Raw genomic sequence first — 22,095 nt, 5'->3', positions numbered from 1 at the left:
GTCAGTGCTAATATAAAGAACACCAAGAATGATAATAAAATTAAAAAAAATGATAGCATGAACAAAACATTTTTAGGCAAAATCAAAACACCAGTCAGAAACAGAGTCGGAACACGTCCACGGTTTTACGCACAACACTACAAGGGACAAGCTAGTGTGAAATGACCACAATCACAATACCAATACCACGGTTTTGTCCACAAACATTCACACGCACACTGATGGGCACAGAGTCCTACAGAGGGTGCCTTACATGTTGGACATGGAATATAAGGAGGTAGACCTGCTGTGCGTGGAGGTTAAGAGGTCAGAGACCACTGATAAACTGCCTTTCCTTCAGAAGAAAGATTAAACAAACACACACCACCCATAAATCACATTCAGAGCAAGGAAGCAGTTGTGTATTGGGTTTTACTCCCAAATACACACACATACTTTAATAACATTCTGTTCATTTATATTATTTATTTATGCAATTCACATTCAATTATAAAACAAAGCTACAAAACTCACAATCCCGTAATGAAGACCAGATTCAATTCTATGCCGAAAACTGAAAAGGTGTGTCTCAAAGACTGATGATATCAAACATACCTCTAATCTTAACTTCATAGACCTTTAAAACGAATTAGCCTGTCAGGCACAAAGCGAGGCACCCTACATATATTCTACAGTATGGGCCTTGTCCGACATCGCTCAGTCTGACATCGTTATGAATTATTTTGAATTGTGAAGTAGCCAGCACTAGTCAATAAGCATTATTATGCAGACGCTTAATATGTATTGATCTCCAAATAAGAAAACGTTTCATTTTATAACTCGCTCTGACCAGATCATTTGAGTCAGTGAGTTGTTGACTCGAGAACAGATGCAATCTGATCAGTCCAATTCATGAATGAATGAATCATTCAGTTCGATTTCTGTGTTAAAACGATTTAACAAAGTTCATTGAAAAGAATCAGCTTGTTCACGAATTGGACACCGCTGTAACATCTCAGAGTATGTAATGATTTCATTTCTTCAAGGGTTAGTTCACCCAAAAATGAAAATTCTGTCAGTAATAATTACTCATCCTCATGTTGTCCCAACCCCGTAAGACTTTCGTTCATCTTCGGAACACAAATTAAGATATTTTTGATGAAATCTGAGAGCTGGCTCACTCCTCCATTGGCTTCTAGGTAATTGTATTCTGCCGGTCCAGAAAAATTAGTAAAAACATCATTAAAATAGTCCAAATGACTACAGTGGCTCAAAATGTTACTATGAAACTATTAATTTTCTTCTGTGTGGACCTCTGACGTGAGTTCACCATGACGCATGCGCGAGAACTGAGAAGATGGGTCTCGATGTAGTGTTTAAGATGGTTCTAAAGTGTGCATTTCTAGGATGTCCGAATCGTGAGAAACCAATAAGAAAACGTAAAAGTGCCTTACCAATGCCGCAAAATGAATGGCTTACCTTTCACACTTTCCCATCAAATGAGCATCATCTCAGTTCTCGCACATGGGTCGTGGCGCTCTCGTGAACTCGTCAGAGGCCCACACCGAAGAAAATTAATAGTTGAATAAAGTCGTTATTTTAGGCTTTTTTGCGCACAAAAAGTATTCTCGTCGCTTGATAAACTTAAGGTTGAGCCACTGTAGTCACTTGGACTATTTTAACGATGTCTTTACTAACTCAGATTTCATCAAAAATATCTTAATTTGTGTTCCGAAGATGAACGAAAGTCTTACGGGGTTGGAACAACATGAGGGTGAGTAATTACTGACAGAATTTTCATTTTGGGGTGAACTAACCCTTTCAGTTCAACATAACGAAAAACACCACGTTTTTAAGAAATGTAGTGGAGTAAAAAGTATGATATTATGCTTTGGAATGTAGTGAAGTAAAAGTTTCCCAAAATAAAAATGCTCTGATAAAGTACAGATACTTGAAAAATGTCCTCAAGTACAGTAATGAGGTAAAAATACTTCATTATTGTCCACCACTGAACAAATCGAACCTTCATAGTAAAAATCTAAGGGCCAAATTTACTAAACAGGGCAAATTAGCGCGAGAGCACAAAACCAAAAAAGCGGTGATGGGAGTGGAAAGTTCTGCCCGTGATCTACTGACAATGCGCAAATTAAAGTACACGTAGCCGGATCATTTCCATAATGACCAACGCAATCTACCAAGATCAGCGCAAATTAGTGTCTGGTTTAAGATATGCTTTTTTGGGGGGCGTTAAATAAATAACCTTAGTAAATCACCTTGCATGATTAATTTAAATACTCTCCTCCCACTTCTGAATGGGTAACTCCTACAAATACATATGGTATAATCTCAGCCGCAAAAACAACTCTGTCCTCGCCTGTCCACGTGTCTTCAGTAAATCCTGACAGTACTTTTTTATGCAGTTCTACTTCCATTATCAATTTTCAAAAACCAATCAGGAAAGAATGGTTAGTTGTGTTCTAAATATACAAACAATGCAATACCTGGACATGGACTGAGGCAGCCTGCCTCCCTGACTCTTGTCGTTCCACTCCCTGGAAGAAGTGTCGGAGATGGGATCTATTACCGCAGTTCCACCATGTGAAGTTTCACTCTGTTGCCCTTTGATTTCAGTTCTGCTGCCCTCTACATCAGGAGATCCTTCTCTCAATTCCTTCTCCCTCCCTCCAGATGTCACGCTACTCCTCTCATCCATAGACGCCTTTCTCAGAGCAGGAGATGGGGATGAGGAAGGAAGGAGAGGAGATACGTTGAGGCCATGCGTACCTGCAAAAAGGAGCTGATCTACGTTTGGAGTACCCTCTCCTTCAGCTGAGGGTATCTCGTGTCCCTCGCCCACCTCACTCCCGGCTTCAAGAGTCGTCCTGCTTTCTGAGGGGGAGACATCAGAGTCCAGGGGGCTGGTGCTTAAATCCGGTTGGGGAATAGGCTTTAAGAGTAGTGCAACTTCTGCACTTTTCATGAGCACGCCCACGCAGGCGCTGAAGGGTTGTGTGGGACCCTGGAGCTTGGAGCCGTACTGCTCCAGATCTTGCTGTAAAGTGCGCTGCAGAGATTTCACAGCATGTTGCAGTCTGAGCAGGAACATATACTGCCCATGGCTCACCTGAGCACTCAGGTGCTTCTGAACGTGCACTAGCACCTGCACGTCTACTTCACTGGACGAGGACGAGGAATCAAGGGGAAGAGACGAAGAGGAGTCACTTAATAGGCCATCTAGAGATTGTGGTTTGTGGAGACCATTGCTTGGCGTGTTGCTTGGACACGCATCAGTGGTGTAGTACTCCTTAAGAAGTTTCTTCCTCTGCAGACGATTGGCAATCTCTGCTGACTCACTGCGAGGCAACAGACCCAACCCTACACCTGCTCTGAGCCTCTCGTTGTGCTGTGCAAATCGGGAAGGGTGGCATACCCAAAGTGTCAGAGGGAAAGAGTCCACGCAAGGCGTCGGACGACCTCGCCCACTGCGTGAGCCCTCATAGTCCACCCAGAACTGAGAGAAGTGCAGAGCCCACAAGTCAGTGGCTGCTGGTGTTTTGAGGGCCTTGGTGGAGAGAGATGGTGGAGCGAGGCCCCGGTACACATCATGAACACGTGTATCCTGCTCATGAGCATGCCGCTGGAAGACCGGATGGAGCACAGAGGAGGAGTTTTGGGCATGAGGAAAGGAGGAAGAGAGGGAGGTAAAGAAGGGTTGCTCCTGGAAGGCCAGCAAAAGGGCTTCCAGACTGGATCGTGTGCATCCGGAAGAGTGCCGTGTGTTAGTGGCTACCATCTCAGAGGTCTGCACTGACACAGAGCGAGGCTGGCCAGGCTGAGCCTTCTCCTGGTCTGCAGGAATCACCAGCTACAAACATTAAAACACAGAGTTATATATTAAAATGCAAAAAGATGGTACAAGACATGTACAGCATGGTTCCTCAAATTAGGGCCTGTAGAATCGCTGATCAAACTCGCCAACCTGTAATTTTCTATTAACAATGAAGACCTTGATTAGCTTACCTAGGTGTCTTTAATCAGGGCTGGAGCTAAACTCTGCAGGGCAAGAACTGAGGAACCTTGATACCAAAACTTATTGGCTTCAAAGAATGAAAACCTAGTGAACTGACAAACTCTTTTGTGCCTACAGGGGAATTTGGGCCAAAATGAGGTACCTTAGCTACCCACAATTTGAAACAGACACTGCAACCCACATTTCACTGGAAGTATGCAAACATAATTTAATTTCTACCTTCAGCATGAGTCCGTCCACTCTGATATCTACATGTTCGTCAGGTTTCTGTGAGTCATTGAGTTTGTACAGCTCCATGAATTGTTCTAAGCTCTGACGAAGGTCCAATGCAAACAGATTGAGCCAAACCAGACTGCGTGAGTCAAGCACCAGCTGTAGCGCGTTCAACTGCACGTACAGGTTGGGACAAGGGACTGAAGGGAGAGAGTTTATTCATGTCAATTCAGAGAATGCTTGAGCTGAACTGATATTAAGTGAATATTCTGGTCTTGTCAGTGTTAATGATGGATGTGGTCGCTTCTGTCTTACTGGGATAGTCTTTGCCATCCGGGAAGTAGTACTCTGTGAATTCGGCATGGATGGCCGGCATCTCTTGGGGGAGATAGAGGGTTTTCTTATTGCAGGATATCATGCTTTGAGGACTGGAGCGTGGCTGGTCTGCTGTAGACACCTTCAACACAGGAGAAAAAAATACTTTTAAAAGGTCTCACATTGTAAGCATTCAAGTGTTGCATCTGGTTTGATGTCAATGATGACATCATTGGTTAAACAGCTATTGCAGAGGGGAAGATTATCAGTGAATAAGTGAACAAGACTATGGCATGCAACTCATATGGCCCACTTTTATGATATTTTTGAATCTATGTGATCTTGTTTTTTATGAATGAGTATGTAGATTGCAGAAAATTGTGTTGTGTGTGTGTGTGTTTATCCACACAAACCTGATAGATGCTGAAATCTGCCATCCGTAGCACAATTGAGCTGGACATGAGTTGGGTTCTCGGTGCAGATGGAGGCGAGAAGGAAGTGCTGGAGCTGGTGGAGATCTTTCCTGTGGGAGACACACAAACTCAAAAGTCACAATCACAGTGGATCATCTGCACAAACCACAGCCATGTGTTTGTGTGGCACCTCAAACGCACACCAGAGAGGTACCTGTCTCCAGACACCAGCAGCAGTTGGCCGTGGGGGAGAGCGGCCACAAGCCATCTGGGCCTGAATCCAGCTCCCTAACCATTATCCCTTCACCCTGCGCCTCTAAGACAATCGAGTGACGTACTGGGGACACAGAACCCATTACGCAAAAAAAACTCTTAAACTAGGACAGGTGTTAGCTGCTTTCAGGACACACTTAATGACCACTGCAAAACACTCGAAGGACTTAATTAAAGCCATGATCACCATATGCTCATAAACATTAGCCGTACTGCGCTACTGAGCTAAAAACGGTACACTTTAGCTAAAGGCCCTTACACAAAGACTCTGCTACACTCTCAGAGGCCACATGGAAAACTTTGAAAGTGCCCTACAGTCTTTGAGAAGAGCCCTTAAAGTGTCACAAATTCTTGCTTTATTAATAGTGTTTGGATGGGCAGATATCCAGATTTATGCATCAACGAAGAACAGCTGTTAAGTAACCAGTGTCCAGATCACATTTAACCAAAAATCCCCCAAAAAACAACAAATAAATAAAACGTATAAATAAAATAAAGTTAGCCATTTTTGTATTATTTTCATGGCAAATATACATTTCGCACCCAAATTCTCATTACCAATAATGGGTAAAGAACTTTTTATGCATTGTAATAGCCATTATTATTCCCAATAGCGATTCTCATTACCATAAAACAGTATTTTTAAATGTATAGCTGTAAAAATAAATAAAAATACTAATAAATCCACTAATGTAAATACTATAAATGTAATACAATGTAATACAAATATACTGCTAAATAAATAATACTAAAATGTTTTTTGTATTACAGTAATATGGGAAAATGTGTTAAATTGTCATGAAAATAATATCACAATGCAAAAAATATTTATGGTCCGAAAATACTTTCTGAACATCTAATTCTGTACATTTAACCGTATGCTACTGTTTGAGGGTGTGTAACAAAAGTGTGTATGTGTGTATCCTTACCCTCCTCTTTAAAATGCAAAACATATTTATGGTCCGAAAATACTTTCTTTTGACTTTTGAGTCAAATATGATCCAGACACAAGGATAGGTTGCATGAAAATGATCAATTTTTTGTTATTCAGTTACAGTAAGTGTGTGTTAATGGGCAGGGCGTTCTCACCGTGCTGAGGGGAGCTCTGGGACTGGCCACTGACTACGTTTTTGAGCATATCCACATTAGACTTAAACTCCTCCAGGAGAGAACGGACCCAGGTCTCACGAGACTTTGTGGCCTCGCTGTAATGCATCCAATGCAAACAGCCCTCACCTGAGAGAACGAAAGGCATTTTCTTTTTAATAATCTGAACATCTTCCTGTTCAACAGGTTATTAAAGGAAGAATCTATTTTTACCAGCTTTGTGGAAGGGATAATAGTCGACAGTTATAGAACTGAAGGACACCTGCATTGCGCCACCATCTAATCTCTTATTAATTCCTGCAGAAAAAAAAAAAGAAAAAAAAAAGACATTTCAGCTGAACACCACCAAACTCACACACTTTGGTGTTAACAGTATTGTGTGTGGGCATGCGGTACCTCTGTCCTTGGTATTGGTGTCGTCACAAATATGCAGGTCCAAGTGTGTGATTTGGAGGTGGTGTGAGGTTTCACGAACATCATAAGAGTTGAAGAGCCGCTCCATGGAAGCGCTCTGATCTGCTGTGCCTGAAGCCTGCTGTGTGCGCACCTGTTGGGCTGAGGGGGGTGCCGGTGTTACCTAAAAACACCAACAGAGTTGAAACATACTGTATCTAAAGCTCAGATAACACACTAAAGACATTTATGACATTTGACGCATCACCCACTGCAAAATCTAGGATTAAAAGTTTAATAAAACCAAAATATGACTCGGATAATAGAAGCAAAAATCAAAAAAGAGGTAGGCTGAAACAGCTGGTGTGGTTGATTTGGGAAGGGATGTGCACCTGTGTGGTGTCAGGGGGCATGGTCTTCCTCTGTGCAGCTGATTTCTCCATGGCTTCACTGAGAGACTTAGCATACTGCACCATGGCCTTGAGCTGAGAGTCCGTCAGCACCCACAGCAGGTCATCCAGGATCAGAATCAGCTTTGATGCAACAACATTACAGTCTTTCATCTGGAAAAATAAATGGACATACAGCCATGACATACATAATGTGCAAATTTAAATTCTTCAGAAATATATACACTACTGTTCAAAAGTTTTAGATTGGTAGGATTTTTAAAAAAAAAAAATTTTCTGCTCACCAAGGCTGCATTTATTTGATCCAAAATACAGCAAAAACCATATTATTGTGTTTTCTATTTGAATATATTTTAAAATATAATTTTCAGGATCATTACTCCAGTCTTCAACGTCACACGATCCTTCAGAAATCATTCTAATATGATGATTTGCTGCTAAAGAAACATTTCTGATTATTTTCAATGTTGAAAACAGTTGTGTAAAAAAACACAGGATTTTTTTTCAGGATTCTTTGATGAACAGAAAGTTCAAAAGAACAGCATTTATCTGAATTAGAAAGCTTTTGTAACATAATACACTACCGTTCAAAAGTATGGGGTCGGTAAGAATTTATTTATTTATTTAATTAAGAAAGAAATTAATACTTTTATTCAGCAAGGATAGTTATTTTAAATTTTGGATCAAATAAATACAGACTTTGTGAGCAGAAGAGACATATATATATATATACATATATATATATAAAATATAAAAATTGGAGCGTACTAATGCACAGAATTTTGTTTGTGTGTGTAGCTGAATGCTACCATAATAAAACCCTCTAATCAGCTGTCAATATTTAGACTACCAACAGAGAAATGGATCCCGGCTGCCCGCAGAGCTCAGAACTGATTCATAAAAGAATGACTGCTACACACACACTCTCAGAAATACACACGCTAGTACACAGTGATCCAAAAATTGACAGTTTGGCTCTAATTCTGTACATTTAACCGTATGTTACTGTTTGAGGGTTGTGTAACGAATGTGTGTGTGTGTATCCTCACCCTCCTCTTTAAAGTGACTCTGATCTTTGATTGGTTGGTGATGAGGCGTATGGGGGCTCTGAGGACCTCATGTTCTGTGTTCTGGATGGCATCTGCTTCAATCCTGATCATCTGCCAGCTCACTTCCTTAAACGTTAGGATCTAGAATGCATCATAGTGTTAGCATAGAAACACATGAATCATGGCCTCCACAACACCAGAGAGATGCATGTTGTCACCTCTCCACGTGTAGGGTCCAGGATGCGTGTGTATCGCAGGTCACCAGTGGCCCAGCTGGTGTTGACGCTGAGGACCTGGAGCTGCGAGAGCTCGAAGGAAGCATTAAAGGCTTTGGCGCTGATGCGGATCACTATGGAGTTCACAGAGAGTGAGATGCCCTCCACCACTTTCTCCGCAAAACCATATTCACTGACAAAAAGAGAAAAAGAATACAAAATAAACACCATAAATAAACATGTAATATCATAATATTGCGAGCAAGTTTTATATTACAACAAGCACTCACCAAAAAATAATATCTAGCCAAGAAAACAAACAAACAAAAAGAAATAATATTTTCTATGGCTTTTCGATTTATATACATCCAGGTTTTTCATAACAGAGGGAGCCATGAAAACAAGAAGCAGAGGAGGAGAGATACGAATCAAGGCTGATAGAGCCGATTAACTGAAGCCTACCTTTGACCTGAGGCTGTTGCAATGGGTGATGGACCGTTGGGAGGGCGAGGCTCGTCACAGGTGCTCATCTCCATGACAACTTTATCCAAAGACTGAAAGAAATGATTTACAGACTCAATAATTAAGCTGCAGAAAATGTAACTGCCTTTAATCAGAGCAGGTTAGAACAAAACTAAACTATAAAAATGCAAATATATATCTAAAAAAAAAAAAAAAAAAAAAAAAAAAAAAAAAAAAAAAAAATTATATATATATATACATACACTTTTATAAATAGAATAAAATAAAATAAAATAAAACAAAACAATGTTATTACCAAAGAGATTGGATGAGTCTTCAGCTTGGTCCATGGGATCTAGGTCATACACACACACACACACACACACACACACACACACACACACACACACACACACACACACACACACACACACACACACAACCACACACACACACAACCACACACACAGGAAAAATATATTTACAGTTTATACAACACTGTCCCTTGTAATTAAAGGCACTGTTTGCAGCACTGATATATGATGCGTGCACTCATATCTATGATGCTATCTATGATACTAATATTGCTGCAGGCCTCTAGATAAACACAATCCACTTTTTAGGGATTTGTTTTATTGTATTTCCTTAATTTAGCCTTCACGAGTATAACCATAACTTATGGAAAATATCCTCAGAATTATAGTGAAACCAAATTATGAGGAGTGAAGTGGTCCTCACTGTTTTAAACATTCATAAATCATGTTGTGCTTCAAATCTAATAATCACTAAAGGTTTGTTTGAAGGTCATGTTTAGGGGTAGGGAATAGGAAATATCATTATCTTAGTATGAAAACCATAATTAATATAAAAAATTATTATTATTATAAAAGGATTAAAATAATGTTAAATGTGTAAAATGTTTTTTTTATTATTAATAATATTACCGTAGTAGTAATAATAATAATAATAATAATTATTATTATTATTAATGCTAATAATAATAATATTACTATAATTATATTAATACATTATTATTATTATTATAAAAATAATATCAAAGTTGTTAAATTGATAGCATTATGTAAAAAAAATATTTTTTTAAATATATTTTGTTAAAATAATAAAAATGCTAAAAAATAATATAAACCATTTTAAACACTACACGTGAATTTAATAGGACAATATTATAATGTACAATATGAAAAATGTACATGTAATCTTTATTATAATCTTCAATATTATAATCAATATTAATATTATTTTAGCATTACTATTATTATTAACATTATTATTATAGTAAATATTATAAAATTCATTAAAAATTAAACTGAAAAATGTACTATTTTAAACACTACAACAATATCTAGATTTAGACACCATTATAATTTTATAAATTATTATTTTTGTTAAAGATTACATTTTTAATAAAGATTATTAAGTGTTATTAAATTATTACCTTTTAAAGATTAAGGGTTTACATTACATGAGGTTTACATGACGACAAGATAATGTAAAATGTAAAAATAGGGGAAAAGATACAAAAAAATAAACAATATTGTCCAAAACTATTAATAAATAAATAAAATATCTCTACTAACTGTTTGATAAACGATATGGTACATATTGTGCACAACATAGGATGGACATTATGCAAATTTGAATGAAGCCCAAGAGTGTAAATCTAGAGGGCTGAGCTCAGTCAGCAGAGCTATTCCCAGCAGATCCTATGATTCTAGTGTCAGAGGGACTCATAGTGAAGCCATGGCGTCTCATACCCGGATGGCGGCCTTATTGCAGAAGACTTTATTAATGGCGAGCCAGGTGGGCAGATCCAACATGTTCTGCAAAACCTCCTCATCCAGCTCCAGGTTGGTAAGCTGGCCCTCCCCTTTCAGAGTGCTCAGATTAATCTTATCTGGGGAGAGGTTCTTAGCAAACCTGCAGAAAAGAGAAAGAGAGGGAGAGAGAGAGGAACAGGGAGAAATGAGGGAATACAATCAGTAATATGAAAGAAGAGAATGAAGGGAGGCAAAGAAAACCACATTGCAGTTTTCTTTTATGGTTTAATGGCTCTTTCTCTTGACTGTAATTACAGCTTCACAAGAAAGCAGACCGGTGAGTGGTCATGCTGTTACCACCCACCACTGAGTGTGTGTGCGTGCGTGCGTGCGTGTGTGTGTGTGAGACACTTCTACACATTAATAAGTTCAATAGTGACAGTTCGCAAATGTGATCACATACTAGATAAAGTACTTTTCAATGATAAGAAAAAATAACGGACTGGAAGTTATTGATCTTCAATGGAGGGTCACATTGACTTCAAGATTGATATAAAAAATTATTTATATAATGTAAAATAATTAATATAAAATTAATGATGTTAACATTATATTTCAATATAAAAGTTGCTATTATTACAATTATTATTATTATTATTATTATAACTATGCTATGATGTTAGATTTAAAATACTTTATATAGGCTAATATTATATTATATTCACATTATATTTTGTCAAATAAATAAAATAAATAAAACAAACCATTTTAAATGCTACAAGTAAATCTGTTCACTGAGGCATTAGTACACAGTGTAAGGTTGATTGCATACTAGAAAAAGCTGATTTCTCTGATTACCAAAACAAGTCAAGAATTATCAATATATTTTGTCTGATTTCACCTTATGCACACGCTGCTTCTGTAGAATAGATGGTTAATGAATAAAGGAGTCATTATTTACGTCATTTAACACCGTAGCCTTTGGCAATCCAAAATTATTGCTGGTCATTTGTCTTACATGGGAAGCTAATCATTCATTATTCATCCATTCATTCATCTATCCATGGATTACCATCCATCAAGTGGAGGGTAAATGCTCCCATCATTGCTCTTTTACTAAAGATGCACAAAAAAACATCTCATGGGTGAAAATACAGCTCCATAACAATTTAAATGAATACGACTGCCAATAGGGGAACGTTGCTACGTTTGCATTTGGAGATCGCAGACAGGCCAAGTTTTTCATCTAGGTACTGCTGACCCGCCATCCACAATGAAATCAATAGTTTTAGAGGGTTCTCTGATGCTAAACTTGAACATTTAGCAACCCCGAGGATCTGAATCCTGGCAATAGTGACCAGGAGAACCAAGAGCTCTGCATAGCCATGACCTTCTGTTTATGAACTGATTGATTTTTCAGTTAATGTTTAAGAGTGTTCCCTTCCCGCAAAGAGCAATGTTCTCTGCGCGGCCCTCAGCGCGCCAAGGTTGATAACAGAACTCATTTGTTATCATTTCCTTCAGCTGTTTTGACTCAGCGAGCTAATGGAACAAACAGGTCAGGGTGTGGAAAAGCCAGTCACTCAAAGCCTATGATGTGGCCAAGGTCAATTTTAGTCTGGGCAAAAACATTTTTTGTGTGTCATGAATAGCTTGAAGATGTTGGATGGCCTGTTTATTTGAACTTCATCCCAGTTTAAAAGCACTAACACAGAGTCGCTTACGCTTACACAAAAAAATGCTTGCTCCTTTGAGAGTTACCGTTAAATGTGTAATAATTAGGTCCCAGATGTGTAATCGGTGTTTGAGCGAACAGCCTTAGATGGCCGGTTAATCCTGTTTCACTCCAACAGATTCAAATAAAGAGACTTACATAAAGGACTACAAGCAGATTATTAAAGCTAAATTACTGAGAGACAAAACACTAATAACCACTTCAATAACGTCTCATATAGAGGCAACTACAGTAAGTGTTTAAAAACTGCACTGAGGTAACCACTGGCCTGGAAACCTAGAAACAACTGTACTTTAGTTCATGTCAAGAAGATGATAAACGTTCACAGCGTCTGTGTTTCCAAGGACTGAATAAGGATAATAGTGTCTAAAGGTCGGATGCCGTGGCACTCATTTTCCTGAAAGTGTCTCTTTATAGTCCTGCTTAATGCGGTGAAAAACATAAAATAATAAAACAAAATTCAATAAATGGAAAAAATGAATGTAAACTAAAAATTACATATAATAAAGAATAAATAAATAATGAATTAAACATTAAACAATAAAATGACTGAAGTGTGAAGTTTCCACAGAACTGTGGTGTGAATTACTAAAACCGCTGCGTGGGCTTGTTCATCACTGTGTGTGAAGCAAAAGCAAACACGAGACGTGAAGTATGAAAACATGCAAACTTTCATAGACAAGCCAGTTCAAAATGAAACGTGAACAGTCTGGCCACCGCATTACGTAGCTGTGTTCTGAGAACGGTTAAATATTCATTCACACACGGCCTACCTTCTTCAGTCCCTGATATATCAGATATCGGGTCAGAACGCTCCACCACTACAGCGAAGAGGACAAGGATAGGTGCCAGCCGGGTGACATCAGGTGGGCTCAGCTCAACTACACCTGGGCCGTCTAGTAGCAAATCTCAGATAAATGCATCTTTATTTTGTGCTAATGGACTGAAATTAGCACTTATTTTGATGTTGAAAACCCACATTTAAAGGTACAATCTGTAATTTTTTTCGCCACCAGAGGTCGCATTTTCAAAAACAATAACAAAGACGAAGTTTGATGATGCTATGAAGGAGAGTGGAACTATGGGAGATGTTGTTTTCACCATGTAGAGATGTATGGAATTCACAAATCATATAAATTTTTTATCAGCTAATAAATAAGTTTTTGTATTACCTGAACATCTGATCACACTATTTTATGCCATCGTAATGAATTAGCTGCATAGAACGTGAAATGCAATGCTACATTAGCCTGTTACTGATATGTGACTATTTGTCAAATGATTTGTTGGGTTATTGCTGCGCAGCTTTTGAAACAATCATACTAAAAGTAAATTTTAATGAAACCACAGTATTTGCAAGTAATGGCTAAATATTTTTGTGCAACACATAGGCTACTGTATTTAATTCACTGCCATAGACTTGGTCACCAGACTTGATAAAAAGCTTTACATGAAATACAAACATAGTGCAATATAACTGTAGGTGTAGGGGTGTGCCGGTTTCAGAATTGGTGATGACGGTTATGACGTGAGTCAAATGTGACGGTTCGTAACATAGCCGTCGTCGGGGGGGGGTTGCGACGTTCGTCTGTTGTAGGACAACTTAGTTTGAATAAAATTAATATTTGTGTAGTGTTCAATGTTGTTATCAATAGATACGCGAATGGGGTATTAGTTCATCCGCAACTGCATCACAAAACTCATCATCCGCACCAACGTCTTTGGACCAGATTTCAAAGCCGCACCCGCCCGCCATCCGCTGATTGTTTTGCGGTCTATGGACGATGCAATGCTCTGTTGATGCGAGCCGCAAGAAAGCCCTTGTCTGTTCTAGAAAGGATGCAGCAAAGATATTTAATGCTAATGTATGAGGCATAGGCCTACGCTGAGTTTCATTCATTTACGATGAGATGCGCTCTAGTTCAACTTCACAATGCAATGCAAGTGAACGCGGCGCATCGGAGCCACGATGTCACGGTTATTATATTGTCTCCTATATTTGCTTTTTATTTATTAAATACATGCAATTGGTTGATGAAACATTTATTAAAATTAAGATACAATTTGTACAAAACGAAATTCGCTTTAAAGAAAGGCTTTCTACAAAGCAAAACTTAATGAAGTGGTAAAAATCATGTCTGACGATTTACAAAACATAACGTCATTAAGTGGTAAAAACCATGTCTCCCAATTACAAATGTTCATTGCTAATGTTTATTATTGCAAATGTTTTTCATTTGTTTAATAAATCTCATAATGATGGCACATCACTATATCATAGCTTTTATTTCTATCTCAAATGATTGGCGGTCAGTCAGGGGGTACTTGGCAAAGAATCAATATAGAGTGCAGTTATAGAGTTCTAATGACGGTGTTCAACTATAACCGTCAGTCTCACGGTTATATACTAACCGTCACACCCCTATGTATGTGTACAATAAATAATATATATTTGCTTACCCGTCTATTAAAACACATGCGAGAGCGGAGTCTCTGTGGACAGATCAAGTCCAAGTTTGTCGCGAAGCTCTCTCTCCATCTCGAAAACGCCACGCCGATATTGATACTTGTTTTACTTCTCCGTTTGTCCCAAAGCCTGCTTGCCTCAGTTGATCTACGTTTACGTTTTTGGGGGATTTTCTGTACTCGCAATCAATAATCGTGAACCATGATGACTGAACGACAACAGCAGCGTGCAAGATATTGTATCATAGATATGTAAACATAGATCCCTCATTAGCGTCTTACGTATAGCGGCCCATTGAAACTGCCGCTAATTAGGGATCTATGGTTTCTACAAGCGGAAAACGAGGATAGCGCGGATATTACGTAATTGATATGCGACTGACAAGGGATGAGCCATCATTTAAAACTGGAATTTCTCTGGATTTACAAATCCTCTGGAACTTTTGGGATAATGTAAGTACACAACTGCATGAAATATATCACGCTGTGCAAGTGGTTTTTGAATACTTTATAACAAAAATCTTACATATTGTACCTTAAAAAAGAAAAGGAGTGTCTAAAGATCAAAACCAGTGCGAAGGGCAAGTCAAATATTACAAGTTCACACATTTTTACCATTGCATGATGTAGCCTACTGTATACCGCCCCATTCTAGATGACACAAAAGTCATTGAAAGACTATAAATCAACCTCCTACAAAACGAACAGTGTTATAACAGTCAACACATTCTGTCCCAGTGATACCAGCACTGCTGAACTGACGTGAGGGTGGTGTTGGGTCTAAACAACACAAAACAGTAGTCACATGGACAGACACTCATTCATACCAAATAACTATCACATAATATGCACAAAGCTCCATAGACTGGAATCACATAGAAGAATGAGTAGACTCACAGAACTTAATTTATAGCTTTAATTTTGCAGAACGCATTTAAATACGACCAAATGTGTTAAACGGAGTAGAAAGTACTACTGTTTACGCAGCTGAAAGCATAAACAATTATAAAACTTTACCGTTTCAACTTTATGATGTATGGGGCACATTCAAAGTTACTGTAAAATAGCGATAAACTATACGGAGTGCCGAATAGTTTTTCTAGTTAGAATGTAACAATTGGTCTATTGTACAATCACTGCTGCTATTATTTCATAAAGGGAGTAAGTCAGTCCAGTCATGTTTTACAGTGAATTCCCCATACAGTGATTAAGAGTGTTTAACATGGTGAATTATGTGGCCACTCTGTCTATCTATACTGCCAAGAAATTAGAAATTAAGCTGGAATATTATGTCATAATTTGCATTTTGGCTCGACATCACTGTGGGAAATGAGCTCAGAGATACAGTGTCTTCTGTGACATTGTGATAAGACGTCCCACTACTGTAGGCACCGAAAGTGTATTAAAAGTAAAAGTAAAAAAAAGTGTATAGCTCTTATGGTATCTTGGTACCATGTCTGTAAACATGGGAAGTCATTTAAAGTCGACATGAAATAACTTTTATAAATAATTTAACATCCATAAATGTAACTTTTTATTTTCAAGAGAAACAGGAGATTTAAAAAACAAAACAAATGTAGGGTTGGACTTAATTTTATTGAGAATTTACTGAATTAAGAGCCAACTCCGCACCTGAAACACGGCCTGCAACCATTGGTTGAAACTTATGTGGCCTTGATGATGTCACTTGATACGGAATATGGTTCAAGAGGCGGAGCAAGTTACTGGGCTACATGATGACACACAATACAAATACAAACATTTATTCATTAGGTATAATGTGCACTAATTGTGCAGAATAAGCCAAGCAACACGATTAGAAAAAAGTAAGATGGAAATTTGACATTTTAATGTTTAAAATCAAAATGACAAATTCTCTGTATTTTGTCAACCATATCGAACACAATAGCAGCTTGGATCCTTGCACTCATTGGATGAATTTCAAAGTGTGGGCATCTCTTCAATGAGATGTTTGAAGGAGATTATGTCCAAGTCATGGTGACTTATTAATCTAATGCTTTACGCCAAGGACACAGAAGGAGAGCTCTGAATAGCCCAAACGCAGCAGTTATTCACAGGTTGACAGAAGCCCTCATAGACCCTATGCAAATGTCAAAATGATACACACATAAACAAACACAAGTGCAAAGTGTTTGGCCTCATAGAGCCGTCCTGCATCTCAGCACAGGGTTTTAGACAAGCCCCAAGAGGTCTGGTGCATGGATGAATTCTAGGCAGAAAAAAAACACAGCATCCAATGGGAGTCGTTAGAGAACAACAGCTGAGGGACAGAACCTGAGGAAGGTCGGCATGGCGATAACACTGACAGAAGCAAGGACGAACATCACAAAAGGTAAAAGAGAACAGACGGTTACTTTACAAACTAAGGGCTTTCCTCCTGACAGAAGACGTTATTACTCTATTTTTATGGCCTACAAACACTGATCAACCCGAGCCATAGTCCAGAACTAAACCGCTTGCTATATAAACATAGACCTCTAGGCATATGCCCAATTATAAATTTAACTTCTCGGAGGACACAACACAGCAGCTGTGATTTTGTGATCCAATTCTGATACGTTTCTGATTCATTTGGGTATATATTGGTTAAAAATATAGATTTGGTCAAATCAGCTTCATTATACTGACCCTTCTTAAGACTGAGTCATTCAAAAACTCAATTTCAAGACCTGCATTTCCTTATTTCTAACGGATGGATGTTTCAAGGGGAAACTCCAGCAGCCATCTGTAGTCATTCTGTGAGTCTATGTGGGTGTGCAGTTGAGATCAGACAACCTCCATTTGGATAAATGTAAAAAGGTACTTCAAGTTTCACTTCATTTCACACTACAGTGATGTGAAACCTCGGCGTCAATATGTAGAAGAAACCCCGCATCCTGATTCTGTTTGGGTCCCGGAGTAACAGGAAGTAACTGTTATACTAGGAGTAACCATTTTAAAACATAATCGACCGAAAGCTGCTAAAGAGCCACATGTTGCTTGTCAGGTCTTTTGCTATAAACCTGATCAATGCTAAAACACACACACTGTGAATGACAGTTTCTGTAGAAGTGCTGTAGAAAATGCACCTGGGAATGCATCCGTTCAATTGTGTCAGTCAGACCGCTGCCTTTTTCCTGTGTGTGTATTGATTTTCTACACAGCCTTCCACTCAAAAACACTTTATTCCTCCTGGTGAAGAAATGTAAAACGAACGTGTGGTATTTTTAATTTAATCAAATTAAACAAAATCAAGTCAGACAAACATTAAGTAAAAAAATATTAACTCTATTGTACTTAACCTCAGGTCTTTAGAAACCTGTATGACTTTCTTTCTTTCATGGAGAACAAAAGAAGTTTAGCAGGATATTCAGGCTGCTCTTTTCCATACAATAGTGACTGGTCTCTCTCCATCCATTTTCATTATAATGAAAAACAGCAGCTATTTCAGGTTTGGAAAGACACAAATGTGAGTAACGATCCCTTCAGACCAACACTGGTCTTGAGAATAACATTGATTCTCTGATGAAAATATATTTTCTCAGTATCTGAATAACTAGGTCTAAGAGGGCAAATCCTCCTTGACCACCACAGAAGTTTTACCCTGGTTTTACAATGCATAACCATGAGCACAAACAGACAAGATAGGACTGTGTTATCCAAGTAATCTTCTAAAATTGGGGCCACTGACTGGAAATACAGGCCAGGCATGTTTTCTTTCCTCTGAAAAATGCCTACAGCTTCAATCAGACCTTTCCAGAGCATCTTCTGATTTTCACCAAATCAGACACTCCAAAAACATTATAAATATATATAACATAAATAATTTAAATGAATGTAAATATATTACATACTTATATTTAACTAAATTAATAAATAATATAACGTAACATAATATAATATAATATAGCCTAATACACGACGTACCAAAAAAGTTTGATAAGCTATAACAATAAATATGAGACTATTACAGACTGGAAAAGTGCTGACGCAAGACGAAAACTTGATTTTGTGTAGGTCAAAGTCTGGGCGAAAGACTCTCAGGGGTAAATTAATTCTACACAATGTCATAAACAATAAGTCAAGGTGCATAGAGTGCATTTTTGGGAGGCCTTGAGCGCCACTATTCCTCCAGAAAATGCAGAGTGCGCAAACAAACGCATATACAAGCTCTAAACGTGTGACAACAATCGTACAAGCTCTAAACGTGTTCACCCTGAAGGGCATGGCCAAAAGTTACGACCCTTTTAAAGATCCCACACATCTTTATTTTATCACACTGACTGGTCGACATCGTAGAAATGAGATATTGCTTATGAGCAATATAATAAATGAGGAACACCATAAGACCACATTTCACCATTTTACCAAATGCCTCTTGCGTCATTTTGAATGAATAGGAGTGGTATTGCATTTCATCTGGATTCGCTCCACTGAGGGAATAAATAATGCAGGTAGGTTGGACTCAAGAACTGACACTACAATGGCAAACAATAGTGAAACCATTAGCCACAATGTGCACTCGGCAGCAAAAGGCGAAACGTTGTTTCTGTTGAACCCAGGCCTCATCCTAACAATCCACTCAGACTTAATTCAAGTTTCCACAACAAACTGAACACATCAGAAATTAATAGATGTGACTCAATCATCCTGCGCAATTGGGGGGGTCGACTGTCTAAGGGGCCATTCACACCATTGACAATAACTCTATATAAAGTTGTAATAAATATTCTAATTCTAAAACAATACAAAAGTCCACGCCACAACTGAGGAACGGTATCAATGAAATTGCTGGTACAATAAAAACATTGACAGCCAATCAGAATCCATCAAACTTTTAAAGAGCTTGAGTATTTAATACAGCAAATGATATAACTGAAGAGCGAGCTTATAATAAACAGAATGTTATTGGGCATTGGTGGATGCTAATATAGTTATCTTTATAGTTACCATTCTTGGTGTGAACAGGCCTTAAAAGTCCTGCTGATTTCAACACAACTGGAATGCATTTTCAGAATGTTTTACATATCTTCTGTACATCCTTGTGTTGTGTATTAAAGAGATAGTTCACCCAAAAATGAACATAATTTACTATCTTAAGTAACAATTGTCCGTGTTTTTATGTCAATACAATGAAAAGTCAATGGGGTCCAATGTTGTTTTTGAAAGAAAAGACTGAAAGTCATACAAATTTGGTACAACACGAGGACGAGTGAATGATTTTTTAGTGAACGATTCCTTTAAAAAACTTGGCCAATTTAATTTAGCAGACATCTTAGCTCTTTTACCACGTAGGCTAATTCCACTGAAATTCTGCAGATTTTGTTCTAATATTAGCACAAAAAGTCCTAATCAGTTGATCTAGGCCTGGTGATGTTACATTACGCTCAGAATCAGCACAGACACACAAGGGGGACACAAGTCACCTACCCAATATTATGATTTAAAGTCAGGATGAATGAAAGATCTGTTCATCCATAATTTAGCTAATGTACTTCCAATTGTAACGACTTATAGAAAAAAAACAGGCCGGAGACTTGGTTCTATGCACTGATTGTTGATTGGATTTTGAGATGAGGCCATTGCTCTCAAAAATGGGGGCAGGCAATTTAAAAAAGTCCCATTTAACAACGCTCAGTCCGACCTTTGCGGCCTTCGAAGGTGTGGCCTTAGAAGTCAGAGTCCTTTGAAGGATGCAGCCTTTGAATTGGGACGCAGCCTTTGAACTGGGACACAGCCCATGACCAGGGTTGGGAACCACTGCACTAGAAGATCTAGTTATGACATCTTAATTTTAAAAAAAATTTGAAAGAAACCAACATGCAGTGTGAGTGAGCAGAGTGAATTTTCATTTCATGCTGACTTTAAGATCTATCAACATGAGTTCATACTCAGACTCTTAAACCTTACATTTAACTTGTCTCCCAAAATCTTAAATATCTGGATAAATCCTTGGGTTATATGTGGTCCTGAAAGCATCCAACTAGACTATTTGAAAACAAACTGACTTTTTAAGTCTCAATCAAACATTAGGTTGGAAATGGGGTCAGGCTGTCATGCCTGTAATAAGTGAATCCACTTAATACCAAAGATTTAACCTGTCTGAAAGGGATGGTTTCCAAAGCAGAAGACATCTAGAAAGAGATTTAGCCAGCTCTCTATCACACTGACCCACAAAAACACACTAAGATGAGGCCAGACAGACTCGTTTGGCTGGAGACATGACACCCAAGCACCCAAAACATGTTTTGACATCAACCCAGTGGAACAGCATTTTCTCTGGCAAGCTGTCAAACCCCAGTTATGACCCATCAGCATGTGTCATCCAGCACAGCCACATCAGCAGGAATCATCCCAGCCTTAGACCAACGGTTCATATTTATCAGGCATCGACATGTATGTAAAGTGTGTCAGTAAGGGATCAGCTCTGACCTGGAGAGGTGTTTCAGGATCTGTTTCTTGATCAATCCAGCCATGACCGGTCTCTCATCAATCACTTATCCAAGGACGGGCGGTAGAGTTTGGAAGATATACATTTTAGGTTTCCTCCGGTCAACCGGAGTGTTTTCTTCTAAATATTGAAGCGTCGTGATAGGCGAATATAAACATGACTCGTAGAGGCGTCCGTCGCTACCGCTTTACCGTCGGGTCCATGTTGAATGCGCAGTGACGCGTCGGTGGACAAAGGCGCATGCGCAAGAGCACCCCACGAAAATGAGGCTCGCCCAATTCCCTTGAGCCAATAGGAATTAAAGTTTACGTCACGTCATAGCTCAGTGTTTTTATTCCATTAGTAAATAAGGTCAAAGGAATTTCCTTTTTATGGTCTTATTCATACACCTACAGTACCGGTCAAAAGTTTTGAAACATTACTATTTTTAATGTTTTTGAAAGAAGTCTCTTATTATGCTCATCAAGCCTGCATTTATTTGATCAGGAATACAGAAAAAAAAAAAATATTTCTGTGATGCAAAGCTGAATTTTCAGCATAATTTCTCCACATGATCCTTCAGAAATCATTCTTATATGCTGATTTGATACTCATTTATTATCAATGATGGAAACAGTTGTGCTGCTTAATTATTTTTAGAAACTGATATTTTTTTCAGGATGCATTGATTAATAAAAAGTTAAAAAGAACAGCATTTATTCAAAATAGAAACCTTTTCTAACAACATAAATCTTTGCTATCACCTTTTATCAATTTAACACATTCCTTGATGAATAAAAGTATTCATTTCTTTATAAAAAAGAAAG

At 38.3% G+C, this 22,095-nt stretch overlaps 1 protein-coding gene across 2 annotated transcripts in view; it reads right to left on the bottom strand.

Moving 5' to 3' along the window:
• bltp3b (bridge-like lipid transfer protein family member 3B) overlaps positions 1-21,531 on the bottom strand; it is a 30,662-nt gene extending 9,131 nt beyond the window's left edge. The window contains exons 1-14 of one of the 2 annotated variants that reach the window (XM_084110915.1): positions 21,271-21,531; positions 10,635-10,797; positions 9,176-9,214; positions 8,860-8,951; positions 8,401-8,590; positions 8,183-8,323; positions 7,116-7,286; positions 6,727-6,907; positions 6,544-6,627; positions 6,313-6,459; positions 4,951-5,060; positions 4,538-4,679; positions 4,229-4,422; positions 2,481-3,844 (exon numbers count right to left, since the gene is read on the bottom strand). In XM_084110915.1, coding sequence (XP_083967041.1) covers positions 2,481-3,844; positions 4,229-4,422; positions 4,538-4,679; positions 4,951-5,060; positions 6,313-6,459; positions 6,544-6,627; positions 6,727-6,907; positions 7,116-7,286; positions 8,183-8,323; positions 8,401-8,590; positions 8,860-8,951; positions 9,176-9,214; positions 10,635-10,797; positions 21,271-21,314 — 3,062 coding nt within the window. In that variant the 5' untranslated portion in view covers positions 21,315-21,531. The remainder of the gene's footprint in view (positions 1-2,480; positions 3,845-4,228; positions 4,423-4,537; positions 4,680-4,950; positions 5,061-6,312; positions 6,460-6,543; positions 6,628-6,726; positions 6,908-7,115; positions 7,287-8,182; positions 8,324-8,400; positions 8,591-8,859; positions 8,952-9,175; positions 9,215-10,634; positions 10,798-21,270) is intronic. The other variant, XM_084110914.1, reaches the window with a different exon arrangement.
• Positions 21,532-22,095: the final 564 nt, after the last annotated feature.

The sequence above is a fragment of the Abramis brama genome (genome assembly GCF_963993115.1).
Source record: "Abramis brama genome assembly, chromosome: 4".
In the NCBI taxonomy this organism is placed as follows: domain Eukaryota; kingdom Metazoa; phylum Chordata; class Actinopteri; order Cypriniformes; family Leuciscidae; genus Abramis; species Abramis brama.
This window is presented reverse-complemented; position numbering and strand designations above follow the sequence as displayed.